Source organism: Choloepus didactylus, chromosome 6 (assembly GCF_015220235.1).
Source record: "Choloepus didactylus isolate mChoDid1 chromosome 6, mChoDid1.pri, whole genome shotgun sequence".
Lineage (NCBI taxonomy): Eukaryota > Metazoa > Chordata > Mammalia > Pilosa > Megalonychidae > Choloepus > Choloepus didactylus.
The window spans coordinates 12,881,442-12,899,019 of record NC_051312.1 but is presented as its reverse complement, the minus strand read 5'-3'; the positions used below and the strand labels follow the sequence as shown (position 1 = coordinate 12,899,019).

Here is a 17,578-nt window from a genome sequence, read left to right as displayed (position 1 = left end):
TCATGACTGATGTCTGCTGGACCTTCACTCCTGGATTGGTTTCCTTGCTCTCAACTTCTGGCTTCTCTGCCTGTGGCTTCCCTTCTCAGTTTCTGTGTCTTTTTCTGTGTGCTTCATTGAATTTCATCTTTTCACTTCTCTGAGCTCTCTGGGCCTTTTCTGTGTGTCCTTTATCCTCTTACAAAGGACTTCAGTAAGGGAATTAAGACCCACCTTGAATGGGGTGAGTCACATCTCAATTGAAATAACCTAATCAAAACGTCCCACCCACAATAGTTCTGCACCCACAGGAATGGATTAAAAGAACATGTCCTTTTCTAGGGTACATAGTAACTTCAACCACAACCCTATTATTATTATTTCTAGAAGTATACAAATCAATGGCTTTTAGTATATTCACATATTGGTGCAACCATCACCACAATCAATTTTAAATCATTTTCTCACCCTGAAAAGAAAACCTATACCCCTTACCATCACTTTCCTATCTCCCCCAGCCTCACCGGCTGGAGGCAACCACCAATTTACTCATCTCTGTAGATTTGCCTAGTGTGGAATCATACCACATGAGGTCCTTTGTGACTGACATCTTAAACTTAGCAAAAATGTTTTCAAGGTTCACCCCTGTTCTTGCAAGTATCAGAACTGCATTCCTTTTGATGGCTGAACAATATTCCATTGCACGTATATACCACATTTTTATCCATTCCTCTGTTGATGAATATGTGGGTTGCTCCCACCATTTGCTATTATGAATAATGATGCTGTGAGCATTCATGAACATGTTTTTGTTGGACATATGTTTTCATTTCTTGGGTATATTCCTAGGAATGGAATTGCTCAGTCATGTGCTATGTCTATGTTATGTCTCTTAAGGAATTTCCAGTGTGTTTTCCAAAGCATCTGCCCCATTTTACATCCCCACCAGCAATGTATATGTTTTCTGATTTCTCCAAACCTCACCAACTTCTTTTTGATATAGTCATCCTAGATGCTGTGGAGTGATATCTCATTGTGGTTTGATTTGCATTCCCCTGATGGCTAATGATGTTTAGCTTCTTTTCAGGTGCTCATTGGCCATTCATATATCTTCTCTGGAGAAATGTCTATTCAGGTCCTTTGCCCATTTTAAGATTGGGTTGTTTGTCTTTTTATTCTCAAGTTGTAAATGTTCTTTACACCTTCATGGTTTCTTGAACACTGTCTATCATTCTTATTCATCCCCTTTCTGCCTAATTTAGCTAGAGTTGGCTCCTTCTGTGTGTAATCTTACACCCTGTCTGGTAGAGCAGGTATGAAGACAGGTTCCCCAATCTTACACAGTCCCCTCAAGGGATGCTAAGGTACTTCAGGCAGTCCACAAACACTTACCAAATGCCTGTGTACAGAGCTCACAGCTACTGTTTGTTTCTGCTCCCTTGGTGTAAACATCCTGCTTCCTCTGGTATCATAAATTTAGTCTGTGAGACCAGAAGGTAGCATTTGAGATTGGGAGCCTTTACTTTTTGTTAATGGCAAGACCGACTGGTGTCTGGAGTTGGTGGTGGTGGGCACCCCTCTACAGCTGAGTCTGCAGACCTGCTGGAGGGTTGGGCCCCAAGTTCATCCATGTCCCAGTGGGCCTCATCCTTTCCTTTCACCTGAGGAAAGTGAATTCAAACAGTCCTTCCTATCATTCTACCAGTAGGAAGACTTGGGCCTGATGTAGGTAGGAGATGCATCAGCCCACCCATGGCACAAAGCACGGTTTGGGAACAGAATGAGGCCTGTTCTTTCTCCAGTTTGTCAACAGTCACCTGGGAAGGGCCCTCTAAGCAAATTGGAGTCTCATCTGCTTTCCCCACCGGAGCCACCTAGAGTCGTGTGCCCTCCACAGAGCCAAGACACTCCACTGGTGAGTGGTGAGTTTCCTGGTCAGGTCTTCAGGCTGGAACTGGGATGGACATCTTATGTTCTAAAGACAGGCCAAAACTTCCGATCATTCCTCTAGCTCATTTTGAACCCTTTCTTTGGAATGTTCATTTCTTGACAATGTCAAGAGCTTCCAGCTTCATTAGCTTCCTGCATTTTGGTTGCAGGTATCTGGCCATGTGCTCATCCACTGGGGCCATTGGCATGGGCATTCTGGACCTACAGCTTCACTTTGTGCTGGTTTTGAACATTTTTTTCCCCAGCACTACATACAGCCTGGCAGTTGCTGGTGCTCTCAGAATGTTCCATCACTATTAACTTGGACCCTGCTTCTCAGCTGCGGCACAAAACCTGGCTGAACTGAAACTTCCCAGCTATACTCTCAGCCAAGAAGTCCTAGACAATGTAGAACAGGTGACCCTCTCTCCATCTGGGCAGCTCTGTGATGTCCCAAGGCAGATGGAGGCCAGAGTTGCCAAGACCCCATCTGAAGGCTTTACAGTGCATTCTTCATTCTTGCCAAGGTACATCCTTGAAGCTGCCTTTTGTCAAAATTCTAAGCCACTGCCTCACTTTCACATGAGAAATGGGAATTTCAGAGGCTGTATGGATTCAGAATTCATCTGACACATGGGTAAGGAACAGAGCCAGCATGGAGAGGAGACAACCCATGAGGAGCAAAGTTCTGAGTTGAGATCAAGAGTGTGATGGATGCAGGGAGACTGAGCATGACCAAACCATCAGCCAGAAGTGCCTGAGGACTTCAGAGAGAGTGGCTTAGACAGGGGAAAACACTGTTCCCCAGAGAGGACCAATGCTTGCGCTACAGCTGGTAAGGACATAAGTACTTTTCAGGTGCTTTATTCCCTCGCCAACAAGTTCTTTAATGAATAATGTCTGAGTACGTGTGTGTGTGGTGTGTGGTGCGTGGTGTGAGTGCATGCCTGTGTGTGAAACATGCCAGGCCCTCTACATCTTCCATTTTAATTAGGAACTAAAACTACAAAGGAACTTGAGCTTTTTGCATTGCAGTTAGTTTATTGAAATGAAAACATATTTGAGGTCTCAACAATTGTCTTGTGGTTTGTAGATAAAAAGACAAAATAATATAAAGAAAGGTAATGATTTATAGCAATCAGCAGTCAGTTTGTTATCATACTTGGTAGTCTCCCGAGCCAAAGGTCTTTTGGAAAGTTAAAAAGGTTTACAGCGCCAACTGTCATATATTATGTTCTGGAAAACAAAAATAGACAACACTCAGATTTTCAACACACTCTTGCAAAGTAAAATATTGAAATTCAGAGAACTTTTCTTCTACTAGTTTTCCTGGATTTTCCCACAGCCTCTAGCATTCACTAAAGCTAGAGATGGAAGCTAAATCAGAATTATCTCATTTAGTGTGTCATACAACAATTATTGATGCCAAAGAAGTCCTGGTGATTCTGGATCTTTTCTCCTCTGAGGACCCCCATTAATGATATTTTTCTCCAAGTTTTCTATTCTTTGGAATAATTTACCAGATGGATAAACTGCATTTATTATTTGATGAAAATGTATTGTAGCTGTTTCTGAAAACACTGTTTCAACACAGAATTGTTAAAATCTGAGCTCACATGTGAGGACAAGTGATGTTTTTGAGTTTCCGTACAGCCCTTTAATTTAGAAATACTGAAAACAGTTTGAGGTCCTCTACTATTACCTTTTTGGCTTAAAGGTATCAGAGCTCTACACAATGAATGATTAGTTTAATCTGAGTTTTAAAGAAGAAAAATCTCATCACCCAAAACTGCAAGTGATGTTTACATTTGTTCTTATACTTTTTGGGATATTTCTAAATTTTATACCATGGAATGTTTGAAATTGAATATTAGGATATTGGATAAACGCTAGAAAAATCCTCAACTAACATGGATTTATAATTAGGAGGAAATACTCTTTGATATAACCAGTGATTTTTGTTTCAAACAATTCCACTACCCATGGTGGTTTCAGCCCCACAATCTGTCCTTAACATTTCATGGAGGTGTTTAACTAAATGGTCCATGATTTCCAATCGTTTATGCTAACAAATCTTGGTTGCTTGGAAGTGCATTTTCAATTGTTTAGATTTGAAGTATTTAGAATCGTGCTCAAAGGATATATTCTGGGCTCTGTCAAAATTTTTACTATCTGTTTTTGTGGAGAAAGGGACCTATCACTGCTGATCCCTCCCACAAGTGAGCGGCTACTTGAGAATCACATATGCGCTTCTCTTGAGAGAAAATGTGTGTGCATATGTGAGTGTGTGCTGGGTCACTGAGGGGGTTAATCAGCTTTTCCCCAAGCTTTCTTTTCTCTCTTTTGCACTTTTCTTTATTATTCACTGAAGAATCTGCCAAGTGAATTGGAGAATCACACTTGGAGCTGTAGATTGCATACTTAATGCCAAAGTCAGTTGACTTGCCCCACAATTGAATAAACTGATTTAAAAAAAAAATCATGTCCACCAATTGTTTTGGTATTATCAGAGAGAAACTTAGGGCCTCCTTGTCCCCTGCCAGTGGTTCCAAAGAGCTCATAAGAAGAGACCAACATTACCATCATCACGTTGACATTTGCTAAAGTTTCATTTGACTGGCTGAGAAAACATTGTTTGAATTCATCAACAGCCGATGCAGTCTCATTGTCTGGTATGAACTCTGTAACGAATTCTTTCAGCTCATCTGTAGACACTTCAGGATCAATGCATTTGTCAATGACATCCTGAAGAAGTTGGCAGCCAGCACCTGTGAGGAAAGTAAAAGAAAATGGGCTCATTACCAGAGAGGTATGAACCCCTTTTTGAGCATCCCAGTAAAGACATAGATTCAGAAAGATCATGGTTTAGAGTTCTCAGTTCTGAGGAGGTTTTCTCCTCCCCAAAGGGCAAACTCAGAATCTGGGGACTCCTTAAAGACCAGCAATGCCTCCCCTCCCCTCTCCTCTTAGAGAAGCCAAACACAGTTCAACCTTGAAAACACCTAAGAAATGTGATACTCTGACTTGGTGCAACACATTAAACTGGATTTAATCTCTCATTGTTCAAAGTCATGCAGTGCTTCACTCTATTAAAAATTCAGAGTATCAATTAGGAGTTTCAAGTATGGTGGATGTAATGGTTCTGGAATATTGTCATTAGCTACATAGAATTTATTGGCGATTTTCTGCAACAAAAAAGTTGTGTATGAGAAATTCTTGTTCTTGAAATAACCTGATGTGGCCCCCTCAGTGACGGAGGGGAAAGAGCTCTGGATGTGGATTGAGGAGAGCAGGGTTTTATTGTCATTTTCTACTAGTCGACCTTGAGCATATCATCTTTTGCCCATCTGCACCTACTCTGGGAATAAATGAGGCCCAGTATCTAAAAGAGCTTTGCGGAGGCGGGGCAAGATGGCAGACTGGTGAGCTGCAAGTTTTAGTTACTCCTCCAGGAAAGAAGGTAAAAAGCCAGGAACTGCGTGGACTGGACACCACAGAGCAATCTGTCTTTGGGCATACTTCATACAACACTCATGAAAATGTCGAACTGCTGAGATCAGCGAAATCTGTAAGTTTTTGCGGCCAGGAGACCCGCGCCCCTCCCTGCCAGGCTCAGTCCCGTGGGAGGAGGGGCTGCCAGCTCCGGGAAGGAGAAGGGAGAACTGCAGTGGTAGCCCTTATCGGAAACTCATTCTACTGATCCATACTCCAACCATAGATAGACTGAGACCAGACACCAGAGAATCTGAGAGCTGCCTGCCCAGCAGAGAGGAGACAGGCATAGGAAAAAAAAAAAAAAAAACACGAAAAACTCCAAAATAAAAGCAGAGGATTTTTGGAGTTCTGGTGAACACAGAAAGGGGAAGGGCGGAGCTCAGGCCTTGAGGCGCATATGCAAATCCCGAAGAAAAGCTGATCTCTCTGCCCTGTGGACCTTTCCTTAATGGCCTTGGTTGCTTTGTCTATTAGCATTTCAATAACCCATTAGATCTCTGAGGAGGGCCCTTTTTTTTTTTTTTTTTAATCCTTTTTTCTTTTTCTAAAACAATTACTCTAAGAAGCCCAATACAGAAAGCTTCAAAGAATTGCAATTTGGGCACGTCAAGTCAAGAGCACAACTAAGAGAGCTCTGTGACAAAAGGCAATAATCCAGTGGCTGAGAAAATTCACTAAACACCACAACTTCCCAAGAAAAGGGGGGGTGTCCGCTCACAGCCATCATCCTGGTGGACAGGAAACACTCCTGCCCATCACCAGCCCCATAGCCCAGAGCTGCCCCACACAACCCAGTGTGACGGAAGTGCTTCAAATAACAGGCACACACCACAAAACTGGGCGTGGACATTAGCCTTCCCTGCAACCTCAGCTGATTTTCCCAGAGTTGGGAAGGTGGAGCAGTGTGAATTAACAAAGCCCCATTCAGCCATCATTTGAGCAGACTGGGAGCCTCCCTACACAGCCCAGCAGCCCAGAACTGCCCTGGGGGGACGGCACTCACCTGTGACATAGCACAGTCATCCCTCAACAGAGGACCCGAGGTGCACAGCCTGGAAGAGGGGCCCACTTGCAAGTCTCAGGAGCCATACACCAATACCAAGGACTTGTGGGTCAGTGGCAGAGACAAACTGTGGCAGGACTGAACTGAAGGATTAGACTATTGCAGCAGCTTTAAACCTCTAGGATCATCAGGGAGATTTGATTGTTAGGGCCACCCCTCCTCCCCGACTGCCCAGAAACACACCCCACATACAGGGCAGGCAACATCAACTACACACGCAAGCTTGGTACACCAATTGGGCCTCACAAGACTCACTCCCCCACTCACCAAAAAGGCTAAGCAGGGGAGAACTGGCTTGTGGAGAACAGGTGGCTCGTGGACGCCACCTGCTGGTTAGTTAGAGAAAGTGTACTCCACGAAGCTGTAGATCTGATAAATTAGAGATAAGGACTTCAATAGGTCTACAAACCCTAAAAGAAACCTATCAAGTTCAGCAAATGCCACGAGGCCAAAAACAACAGAAAATTATAAAGCATATGAAAAAACCAGACGATATGGATAACCCAAGCCCAAGCACCCAAATCAAAAGACCAGAAGAGACACAGCACCTAGAGCAGCTACTCAAAGAACAAAGATGAACAATGAGACCATAGTACGGGATATAAAGGAAATCAAGAAGACCCTAGAAGAGCATAAAGAAGACATTGCAAGACTAAATAAAAAAATGGATGATCTTATGGAAATTAAAGAAACTGTTGACCAAATTAAAAAGATTCTGGACACTCATAGTACAAGACTAGAGGAAGTTGAACAACGAATCAGTGACCTGGAAGATGACAGAAGGGAAAATGAAAGCATAAAAGAAAGAATGGGGAAAAAAATGGAAAAAATCGAAATGGACCTCAGGGATATGATAGATAATATGAAACGTCCAAATATAAGACTCATTGGTGTCCCAGAAGGGGAAGAAAAGGGTAAAGGTCTAGGAAGAGTATTCAAAGAAATTGTTGGGGAAAACTTCCCAAATCTTCTAAACAACATAAATAAACAAATCATAAATGCTCAGCGATCTCCAAATAGAATAAATCCAAATAAACCCACTCCGAGACATATACTGATCACACTGTCAAACACAGAAGAGAAGGAGCAAGTTCTGAAAGCAGCAAGAGAAAAGCAATTCACCACATACAAAGGAAACAGCATAAGACTAAGTAGTGACTACTCAGCAGCCACCATGGAGGCGAGAAGGCAGTGGCACGATATATTTAAAATTCTGAGTGAGAAAAATTTCCAGCCAAGAATACTTTATCCAGCAAAGCTCTCCTTCAAATTTGAGGGAGAGCTTAAATTTTTCACAGACAAAGAAATGCTGAGAGAATTTGCTAACAAGAGACCTGCCCTACTGGAGATACTAAAGGGAGCCCTACAGACAGAGAAACAAAGACAGGACAGAGAGACTTGGAGAAAGGTTCAGTACTAAAGAGATTCGGTATGGGTACAATAAAGGATATTAATAGAGAAAGGGAAAAATATGGCAAACATAAACCAAAGGATAAGACGGCCGATTCAAGAAATGCCTTCACGGTTTTAACGTTGAATGTCAATGGATTAAACTCCCCAATTAAAAGATATAGATTCGCAGAATGGATCAAAAAAAATGAACCATCAATATGTTGCATACAAGAGACTCATCTTAGACACAGGGACACAAAGAAACTGAAAGTGAAAGGATGGAAAAAAATATTTCATGCAAGCTACAGCCAAAAGAAAGCAGGTGTAGCAATATTAATCTCAGATAAAATAGACTTCAAATGCAGGGATGTTTTGAGAGACAAAGAAGGCCACTACATACTAATAAAAGGGGCAATTCAGCAAGAAGAAATAACAATCGTAAATGTCTATGCACCCAATCAAGGTGCCACAAAATACATGAGAGAAACACTGGCAAAACTAAAGGAAGCAATTGATGTTTCCACAATAATTGTGGGAGACTTCAACACATCACTCTCTCCTATAGATAGATCAACCAGACAGAAGACCAATAAGGAAATTGAAAACCTAAACAATCTGATAAATGAATTAGATTTAACAGACATATACAGGACATTACATCCCAAATCACCAGGATACACATACTTTTCTAGTGCTCATGGAACTTTCTCCAGAATAGATCATATGCTGGGACATAAAACAAGCCTCAATAAATTTAAAAAGATTGAAATTATTCAAAGCACATTCTCTGACCACAATGGAATACAATTAGAAGTCAATAACCATCAGAGACTTAGAAAATTCACAAATACCTGGAGGTTAAACAACACACTCCTAAACAATCAGTGGGTTAAAGAAGAAATAGCAAGAGAAATTGCTAAATATATAGAGACGAATGAAAATGACAACACAACATACCAAAACCTATGGGATGCAGCAAAAGCAGTGCTAAGGGGGAAATTTATAGCACTAAACGCATATATTAAAAAGGAAGAAAGAGCCAAAATCAAAGAACTAATGGATCAACTGAAGAAGCTAGAAAATGAACAGCAAACCAATCCTAAACCAAGTAGAAGAAAAGAAATAACAAGGATTAAAGCAGAAATAAATGACATAGAGAACAAAAAAACAATAGAGAGGATAAATATCACCAACAGTTGGTTCTTTGAGAAGATCAACAAGATTGACAAGCCCCTAGCTAGACTGACAAAATCAAAAAGAGAGAAGACCCATATAAACAAAATAATGAATGAAAAAGGTGACATCACTGCAGATCCTGAAGAAATTAAAAAAAATTATAAGAGGATATTATGAACAACTGTATGGCAACAAACTGGATAATGTAGAAGAAATGGACAATTTCCTGGAAACAAATGAACAACCTAGACTGACCAGAGAAGAAATAGAGGACCTCAACCAACCCATCACAAGCAAAGAGATCCAATCAGTCATCAAAAATCTTCCCACAAATAAATGCCCAGGGCCAGATGGCTTCACAGGGGAATTCTACCAAACTTTCCAGAAAGAACTGACACCAATCTTACTCAAACTCTTTCAAAACATTGAAGAAAATGGAACACTACCTAACTCATTTTATGAAGCTAACATCAATCTAATACCAAAACCAGGCAAAGATGCTACAAAAAAGGAAAACTACCGGCCAATCTCCCTAATGAATATAGATGCAAAAATCCTCAACAAAATACTTGCAAATCGAATCCAAAGACACATTAAAAAAATCATACACCATGACCAAGTGGGGTTCATTCCAGGCATGCAAGGATGGTTCAACATAAGAAAAACAATCAATGTATTACAACACATTAAAAACTCGAAAGGGAAAAATCAATTGATCATCTCAATAGATGCTGAAAAAGCATTTGACAAAATCCAACATCCCTTTTTGATAAAAACACTTCAAAAGGTAGGAATTGAAGGAAACTTCCTCAACATGATAAAGAGCATATATGAAAAACCCACAGCCAGCATAGTACTCAATGGTGAGAGACTGAAAGCCTTCCCTCTAAGATCAGGAACAAGACAAGGATGCCCGCTGTCACCACTGTTATTCAACATTGTGCTGGAAGTGCTAGCCAGGGCAATCCGGCAAGACAAAGAAATAAAAGGCATCCAAATTGGAAAAGAAGAAGTAAAACTGTCATTGTTTGCAGATGATATGATCTTATATCTAGAAAACCCTGAGAAATCGACGATACAGCTACTAGAGCTAATAAACAAATTTAGCAAAGTAGCGGGATACAAGGTTAATGCACATAAGTCAGTAATGTTCTATATGCTAGAAATGAACAAACTGAAGAGACACTCAAGAAAAAGATACCATTTTCAATAGCAACTAAAAAAATCAAGTACCTAGGAATCAACTTAACCAAAGATGTAAAAGACCTATACAAAGAAAACTACATAACTCTACTAAAAGAAATAGAAGGGGACCTTAAAAGATGGAAAAATATTCCATGTTCATGGATAGGAAGGCTAAATGTCATTAAGATGTCAATTCTACCCAAACTCATCTACAGATTCAATGCAATCCCAATCAAAATTCCAACAACCTACTTTGCAGACTTGGAAAAGCTAGTTATCAAATTTATTTGGAAAGGGAAGATGCCTCGAATTGCTAAAGACACTCTAAAAAAGAAAAACAAAGTGGGAGGTCTTACACTCCCTGACTTTGAAGCTTATTATAAAGCCACAGTTGCCAAAACAGCATGCTACTGGCACAAAGATAGACATATAGATCAATGGAATTGAATTGAGAATTCAGAGATAGACCCTCAGATCTATGGCCGACTGATCTTTGATAAGGCCCCCAAAGTCACTGAACTGAGCCATAATGGTCTTTTCAACAAATGGGGCTGGGAGAGTTGGCTATCCATATCCAAAAGAATGAAAGAGGACCCCTACCTCACCCCCTACACAAAAATTAACTCAAAATGGACCAAAGATCTCAATATAAAAGAAAGTACCATAAAACTCCTAGAAGATAATGTAGGAAAACATCTTCAAGACCTTGTATTAGGCGGCCACTTCCTAGACTTTACACCCAAAGCACAAGCAACAAAAGAGAAAATAGATAAATGGGAACTCCTCAAGCTTAGAAGTTTCTGCACCTCAAAGGAATTTCTCAAAAAGGTAAAGAGGCAGCCAACTCAATGGGAAAAAATTTTTGGAAACCATGTATCTGACAAAAGACTGATATCTTGCATATACAAAGAAATCCTACAACTCAATGACAATAGTACAGACAGCCCAATTATAAAATGGGCAAAAGATATGAAAAGACAGTTCTCTGAAGAGGAAATACAAATGGCCAAGAAACACATGAAAAAATGTTCAGCTTCACTAGCTATTAGAGAGATGCAAATTAAGACCACAATGAGATACCATCTAACACCGGTTAGAATGGCTGCCATTAAACAAACAGGAAACTACAAATGCTGGAGGGGATGTGGAGAAATTGGAACTCTTATTCATTGTTGGTGGGACTGTATAATGGTTCAGCCACTCTGGAAGTCAGTCTGGCGGTTCCTTAGAAAACTAGATATAGAGTTACCATTCGATCCAGCGATTGCACTTCTCGGTATATACCCGGAAGATCGGAAAGCAGTGACACGAACAGATATCTGCACGCCAATGTTCATAGCAGCATTATTCACAATTGCCAAAAGATGGAAACAACCCAAATGTCCTTCAACAGATGAGTGGATAAATAAAATGTGGTATATACACACGATGGAATACTACGCGGCAGTAAGAAGGAACGATCTCGTGAAACATATGACAACATGGATGAACCTTGAAGACATAATGCTGAGCGAAATAAGCCAGGCACAAAAAGAGAAATATTATATGCTACCACTAATGTGAACTTTGAAAAATGTAAAACAAATGGTTTATAATGTAGAATGTAGGGGAACTAGCAGTAGAAAGCAATTAAGGAAGGGGGAACAATAATCCAAGAAGGACAGATAAGCTATTTAATGTTCTGGGGATGCCCAGAAATGACTATGGTCTGTTAATTTCTGATGGATATAGTAGGAACAAGTTCACAGAAATGTTGCTATATTAGGTAACTTTCTTGGGGTAAAGTAGGAACATGTTGGAAGTTAAGCAGTTATCTTAGGTTAGTTGTCTTTTTCTTACTCCCTTGTTATGGTCTCTTTGAATGTTCTTTTATTGTATGTTTGTTTTCTTTTTAACTTTTTTTTTCATACAGTTGATTTAAAAAAGAAGGGAAAGTTAAAAAAAAAAAAAAAAGAAAAGAAAAACAAGGAAAAAAAAAAAAGATGTAGTACCCCCTTGAGGAGCCTGTGGAGAATGCAGGGGTATTCGCCTACCCCACCTCCATGGTTGCTAACATGACCACAGACATAGGGGACTGGTGGTTTGATGGGTTGAGCCCTCTACCATAAGCTTTACCCTTGGGAAGACAGTTGCTGCAAAGGAGAGGCTAGGCCTCCCTATATTTGTGCCTAAGAGTCTCCTCCCGAATGCCTCTTTGTTGCTCAGATGTGGCCCTCTCTCTCTGGCTAAGCCAACTTGAAAGGTGAAATCACTGCCCTCCCTCTTACGTGGGATCAGACACCCAGGGGAGTGAATCTCCCTGGCAACGTGGAATATGACTCCCGGGGAGGAATGTAGACCCGGCATCGTGGGACGGAGAACATCTTCTTGACCAAAAGGGGGATGTGAAAGGAAATGAAATCAGCTTCAGTGGCAGAGAGATTCCAAAACAAGCCGAGAGATGACTCTGGTGGGCACTCTTACGCACACTTTAGACAACCCTTTTTAGGTTCTAAAGAATTGGGGTAGCTGGTGGTGGATACCTGAAACTATCAACTACAACCCAGAACCCATGAATCTCGAAGACAGTTGTATAAAAATGTAGCTTATGAGGGGTGACAATGGGATTGGGAAAGCCATAAGGACCACACTCCACTTTGTCTAGTTTATGGATGGATGTGTAGAAAAATAGGGGAAGGAAACAAACAGACAAAGGTACCCAGTGTTCTTTTTTACTTCAATTGCTCTTTTTCACTCTAATTATTATTCTTGTTATTTTTGTGTGTGTGCTAATGAAGGTGTCAGGGATTGATTTAGGTGATGAATGTACAACTATGTAATGGTACTGTAAACAATCGAAAGTACAATTTGTTTTGTATGACTGCATGGTATGTGAATATATCTCAATAAAATGATGATTAAAAAAAAATAGATTAGCAGGAGACATCCTAAATTACAGAATAGGGAAAATACACATTGCAAAAGATTCAAATTCCCAAGCTAATTTATAGATTTCATTTTCAATCAAACTCTCCTCAGGATTGATTTACATATACTCAACAAACATAATTTTAAAGCTCATTTGGAAAAAAAAAAAAATCAATGAGAGTATCAAGAAACCAAAACCAAAAAAAGGCAACAATTAAAATTAAATGCTGGCCCAGGAAACTGTAGTACACAGAGCCCAGAAATAGAATGAATTTCATGAGAATTTAATACAGTAGATCATCATACTCATTAGCTACACATTAAAAATCTTTGAATATTTCCAAATTTACAGATATCAAGAAGACATTTATATCATTACACAGCAGAATGAACAAAGATAACTTTGTGCGTTTTCCATAAAGCTGGAAGCACTCAATTTAAAGAGTGTGTCACAGTGTCTTTACTGACGTGAAATTATGTGCTAGTAGATGATAAATACTTTGCTTTTAAGTATTTACTGCCAAACAAAAATTACCAATTATTTAAAATAAATAAATAAATAAATAAATAAATAAATAAATAAATAAATAAAAAATAAAAGAGCTTTGCAAATATAAAAAGCACACTTCATAAATGAAGTGTTTATGGTGACCAGATTTGGAGGGCTGGGACATTTTCCTCTCTATGGATCTTTGTCACTGGGAGGAGATATCCAGATGGGTGAGTTTTCCTCCTACTCAGCCTAGAGAAAGAAGGGACTGGGGGCCCAAGGACATTTCCCAAAGGCTCAGACTACCTCCACAGATAAATGTTGAGTGGGAGCCCACCTGTTGTGAGCTCCTGAACCACCCTCTGCTTCTTGAGACTTATCTTCTGGAAGAGTTCCCATTTCCTTCCACATTTAAGGAAACCCCATGAAGGTCTCTTTAGGAAACCTATCTCAAAGCAAATGCCACGGGGCCATCAGATCATACCCTTCCCTTGACCCACCATCATATCTAATTCAATATCCAAACTCATCCTCTTTTCATGGTACCTGTGACTGTGATGGGACACCTGGAATGGCAACCCGACAAGCCTCATATGGCTCCAATACAGGGGCAAAGCCCACAAAGGAACCACTTCTATGAATTTCTGAAATTTATGGTTGTCCTTAGGTCTATGACATGCAGAACTTTTGTACTGAGCCTGGCCTATACTGGGGCTTGGGGAGTAGGAGGTCTTCCTCAGGAGCAAGGGAAACAACTGAGCCCACAGCCTGCCTTCCCTCCACAGTACTCACCTGCATAGCCGTAGATGGGGAAGGCAACCAGCAAGAGGACCATCACCAGCTTCATGGCTGCAGTTGTCTGTTCCGTCTTAGGTGGCAGGGATCAAGGAAGTCACTTTGGAGCTGAGTGCCCAGGACTTCTCTATTTATTCTCCTGATAGCTGCCTTAATCCTTTCCTGGAATGAGAGTCACAGGATGAACCTGGCATCGAACCAGGAAACAACAACGAGGACCAATGAGAACCCAGCCAGTCAGTATCCTGTTTGTAGAACACTGAGGAGACCAAGATCTCTGGATTCAAGACAAGTTTGGTTCTGCAATAATGACCCATGGCTTTAGGTAAAATGGTTGTGAACATGCTTTCTAAAGTATGAAGTAAAATAATACAACTTTGTGAGTCTGTGCTGTTGTTGTTGTGTTTCTGTTATTGTTTCTTCTTCTGCTGCTGCTGCTTCTCCTTCTCCTCTTCCTGCTCCTTTTCTACCTTCCTCTCCTCATCCTTCTCCTTCTTGCAAAGAGCTTTACAACCTGTGTGTGGGTTTATGCTGGATTAACCTACCTGGGCTAGGTGCAGTACCTCAAACCTCCTCTGGAGGGCAGGCTTCCCTCACCCACAGACGGCCCTTTTCATCTTAGGGGAAGACCTGAATGACACCTAACTGCCACCAAACTTGTTTCTACAAAGAATATCTCAGTTCATTAATTCAAATTCAAAAATTCAGTCTACTATGCATTTATAAATTAATTTTCTTTCTGTTTCTTGCCAGCTTTGTAGGATTTTCCTTTTATAATTCAAAGGATGATGTGACTAAGAATAATTTATTGCTTAGGGGAGACAGAACTGAATGGCAGAAGGGTGACAGGATTTGGGCTCACACAGATGTGGATTTGGATTCTGGCTGTAACACCTAGTCATGAAGAGTCCTTGGGCAAGTTACCCGCTGGTTTCTCCAAGCCTCCTTCTGGTCATTTGCAAAATGGTTATAAATGATACCATGCAAGGTTTTTATAAGGATTATGGATGCTGTATGTAAAAAGACTATTGCCTGGCCTAGCATATGATAACTTTGGAAAAATCAGAGCTTCCCTCCCTCTATCCCTACACCCTTCCATCCATCCTTCCATCCATCATTCAACAAATGCCTACTGACTTTCTCCTAAGAACTGGGCCCTGTACTACTTGCTATAGATCTAGTTGTAGGCACTACAGGAAAGCCTATACAAACTACAGGAAGAAGGAGGCAATGACAATCCAACAAATAAATGAATACTATCAGAAAATAGGAAATTTTTACAAAGAACAACAAAATGACCAAAAAAAGCAGCATAATATGATAGAGATTGAGTAGAGTGGGGGCAGCATTGGATAGGAAGGTCATAGTGTGGCCAAGCTGAGATTTGGGTGAGTGGATGCCAACACCTAAGGCAAGATCTGGGAAAGGGTGTTGTAGGTGAAGGGAACAGAAAGCACAGAAGCCCTGAGGACAAATGGTGTTTGGCAAGGTGAAGGAAAGCAAGGAAAGAAAACTGGCTAGAACATCACAAAAGAGTATGAGGACAGTGTCATAGGGTAGCAACCCACCCCAGTTTAAGTAGGGGGGCAATAGGAAGGTCATAGGAACCAGAAACACAAAGATGGCTCAAGATAACAAAAAAAGAAATGGATGAGAGAGCCAGAAAGGCAAGTCAATTCTTAATTACACATGGATGCATTATTTGCCCTCTGGATTACTTGTGGCATCTCTCTTTCCATCATTCAGCTGGATCATAAGTTGCCAAGAGCAAAACTGATTTAGGAAGAGATTGGAAACACAGCTGAAGGTTGTGTACTCAAGTGTGTACTTTCATGCGGTTTCCCATGGCTGACATCCTTTATTCCAAAGTCAAGTGAAGGTCACTGGTGATGAAATGGGAGTCCGTCTCCTTGGACAGGACATAAGGGGTTTGGCCATGTGTCCTTGTCACTTATGAACTTGCCCTGTTACATGGTGGGACAGAAGCTCCTTCAGTTGTCTCTTACTCATTAAAAAAAAAAATTTGTTTTTCTATACCATGCTGTTTCAGTTTGCTAATGCTGCCATTTTGCAAAACACCAGAAATGGATTGGTTTTTTAAAGGGGTTTATTTGGTTCAAAGTTACAGTCTTAAGGCCATAAAGTGTCCAAGGTAAGGCATCAACAACAGGGTACCTTCACTGGAGGATGGCCAATGGCATCCGAACACCTCTGTTAGCTGGGACAGCACGTGGCTGGCAAATGCTTGCTCCCGGGTTGCGTTTCAAAATGAGGTTTTCCAAAATGTCTGCATCAGCTTCCAATGGCTGCCTTCAAAGTGTCTGCCTCAGCTGCAGCTCTGCAGTTAGCTCATTCCTCTGAGCTCCAGTAGACTAATCAAGGCCCACGCTGAATGGGTGGGACTACGCCTCCACAGAAATTATCTAATCAGAGTTATCACCTACAGTTGGATGGGTCACATCTCCATGGAAACAAGCCAATTCAAAGGTTCCAACTTAATCAACACTAATACATCTGCCCCTACAAGACTGCATTCAAGAATATGGCTTTTTCTAAGGGGACATAAAATATACAAAACAGCACATGCCCTGTTACTAAAAAGTTGTGTTTCTTTAACTTCCATGTTTTATCAAGACATCTGATGGTGTCTCAGCCTAGAAAAGACACATTTGCCAGCCTTTCCAGGTCAGACTATGTTTGGCTGGTCTATTTTTCTCTTCCCAAAAGGAACTTATACATAGGTTCCTAAATTAAGTTAAGAAACTAGATGACTCAAGTGGCCTATGGTCTTTATTTGTCTGACAAATATCTATTGAGAACCTACTAAGACAAAATAGGGTGAAAGATAAATCATTCACAGAGCCCATTCTGAATCACCTTCTGTCTTGGAGGCAGGGGCAGGGAATAGGGTTTGGAGTAAGAAAGAGTGTGCTATTTGGCCTGGACACAGATTTGTTGAATCAGGTATGAACACATTAGTTTTATTATTAGTTTTTTTGGTACTTGAAATACTTTTGCCGTTCTTAAGACTAAGCAGCAACATTGGGTGGGAACACTCTTTTCTCAGTGATTTGTGCATTTGTTTATAAAAGCCTAGAAAAAGTTATTTTGTGGCTTAGGTGCCTTTTGAGATTTATTTTTTATTAATTGTAAGTTATCGATAAGAA

At 40.6% G+C, this 17,578-nt stretch overlaps 1 protein-coding gene across 1 annotated transcript; it reads right to left on the bottom strand.

Moving 5' to 3' along the window:
• Positions 1-2,941: 2,941 nt before the first annotated feature.
• On the bottom strand, positions 2,942-14,489 carry LOC119535738 (mammaglobin-A-like). The gene is made up of 3 exons (XM_037838056.1): positions 14,409-14,489; positions 4,489-4,676; positions 2,942-3,144 (listed from the first exon to the last, which is right to left on the bottom strand). The coding sequence occupies exons 1-3, from the start codon at positions 14,461-14,463 to the stop codon at positions 3,106-3,108; spliced, it is 282 nt and encodes a 93-aa protein (XP_037693984.1). The 5' UTR covers positions 14,464-14,489; the 3' UTR covers positions 2,942-3,105.
• Between the last annotated feature and the right edge of the window lie 3,089 nt (positions 14,490-17,578).

Bases quoted from the DNA above. Each gene is read 5' to 3' on its own strand.
- LOC119535738 (XM_037838056.1), bottom strand. From the start codon at position 14,463: ATGAAGCTGGTGATGGTCCTCTTGCTGGTTGCCTTCCCCATCTACGGC. The intron at 4,677-14,408 runs GTGAGTACTGTG...CTTTCCTCACAG, and splicing joins CCCCATCTACGGCTATGCAG to GTGCTGGCTGCCAACTTCTT. The intron at 3,145-4,488 runs GTAATGTTGGTC...TTTGTTTTCCAG, and splicing joins CAAATGTCAACGTGATGATG to AACATAATATATGACAGTTG.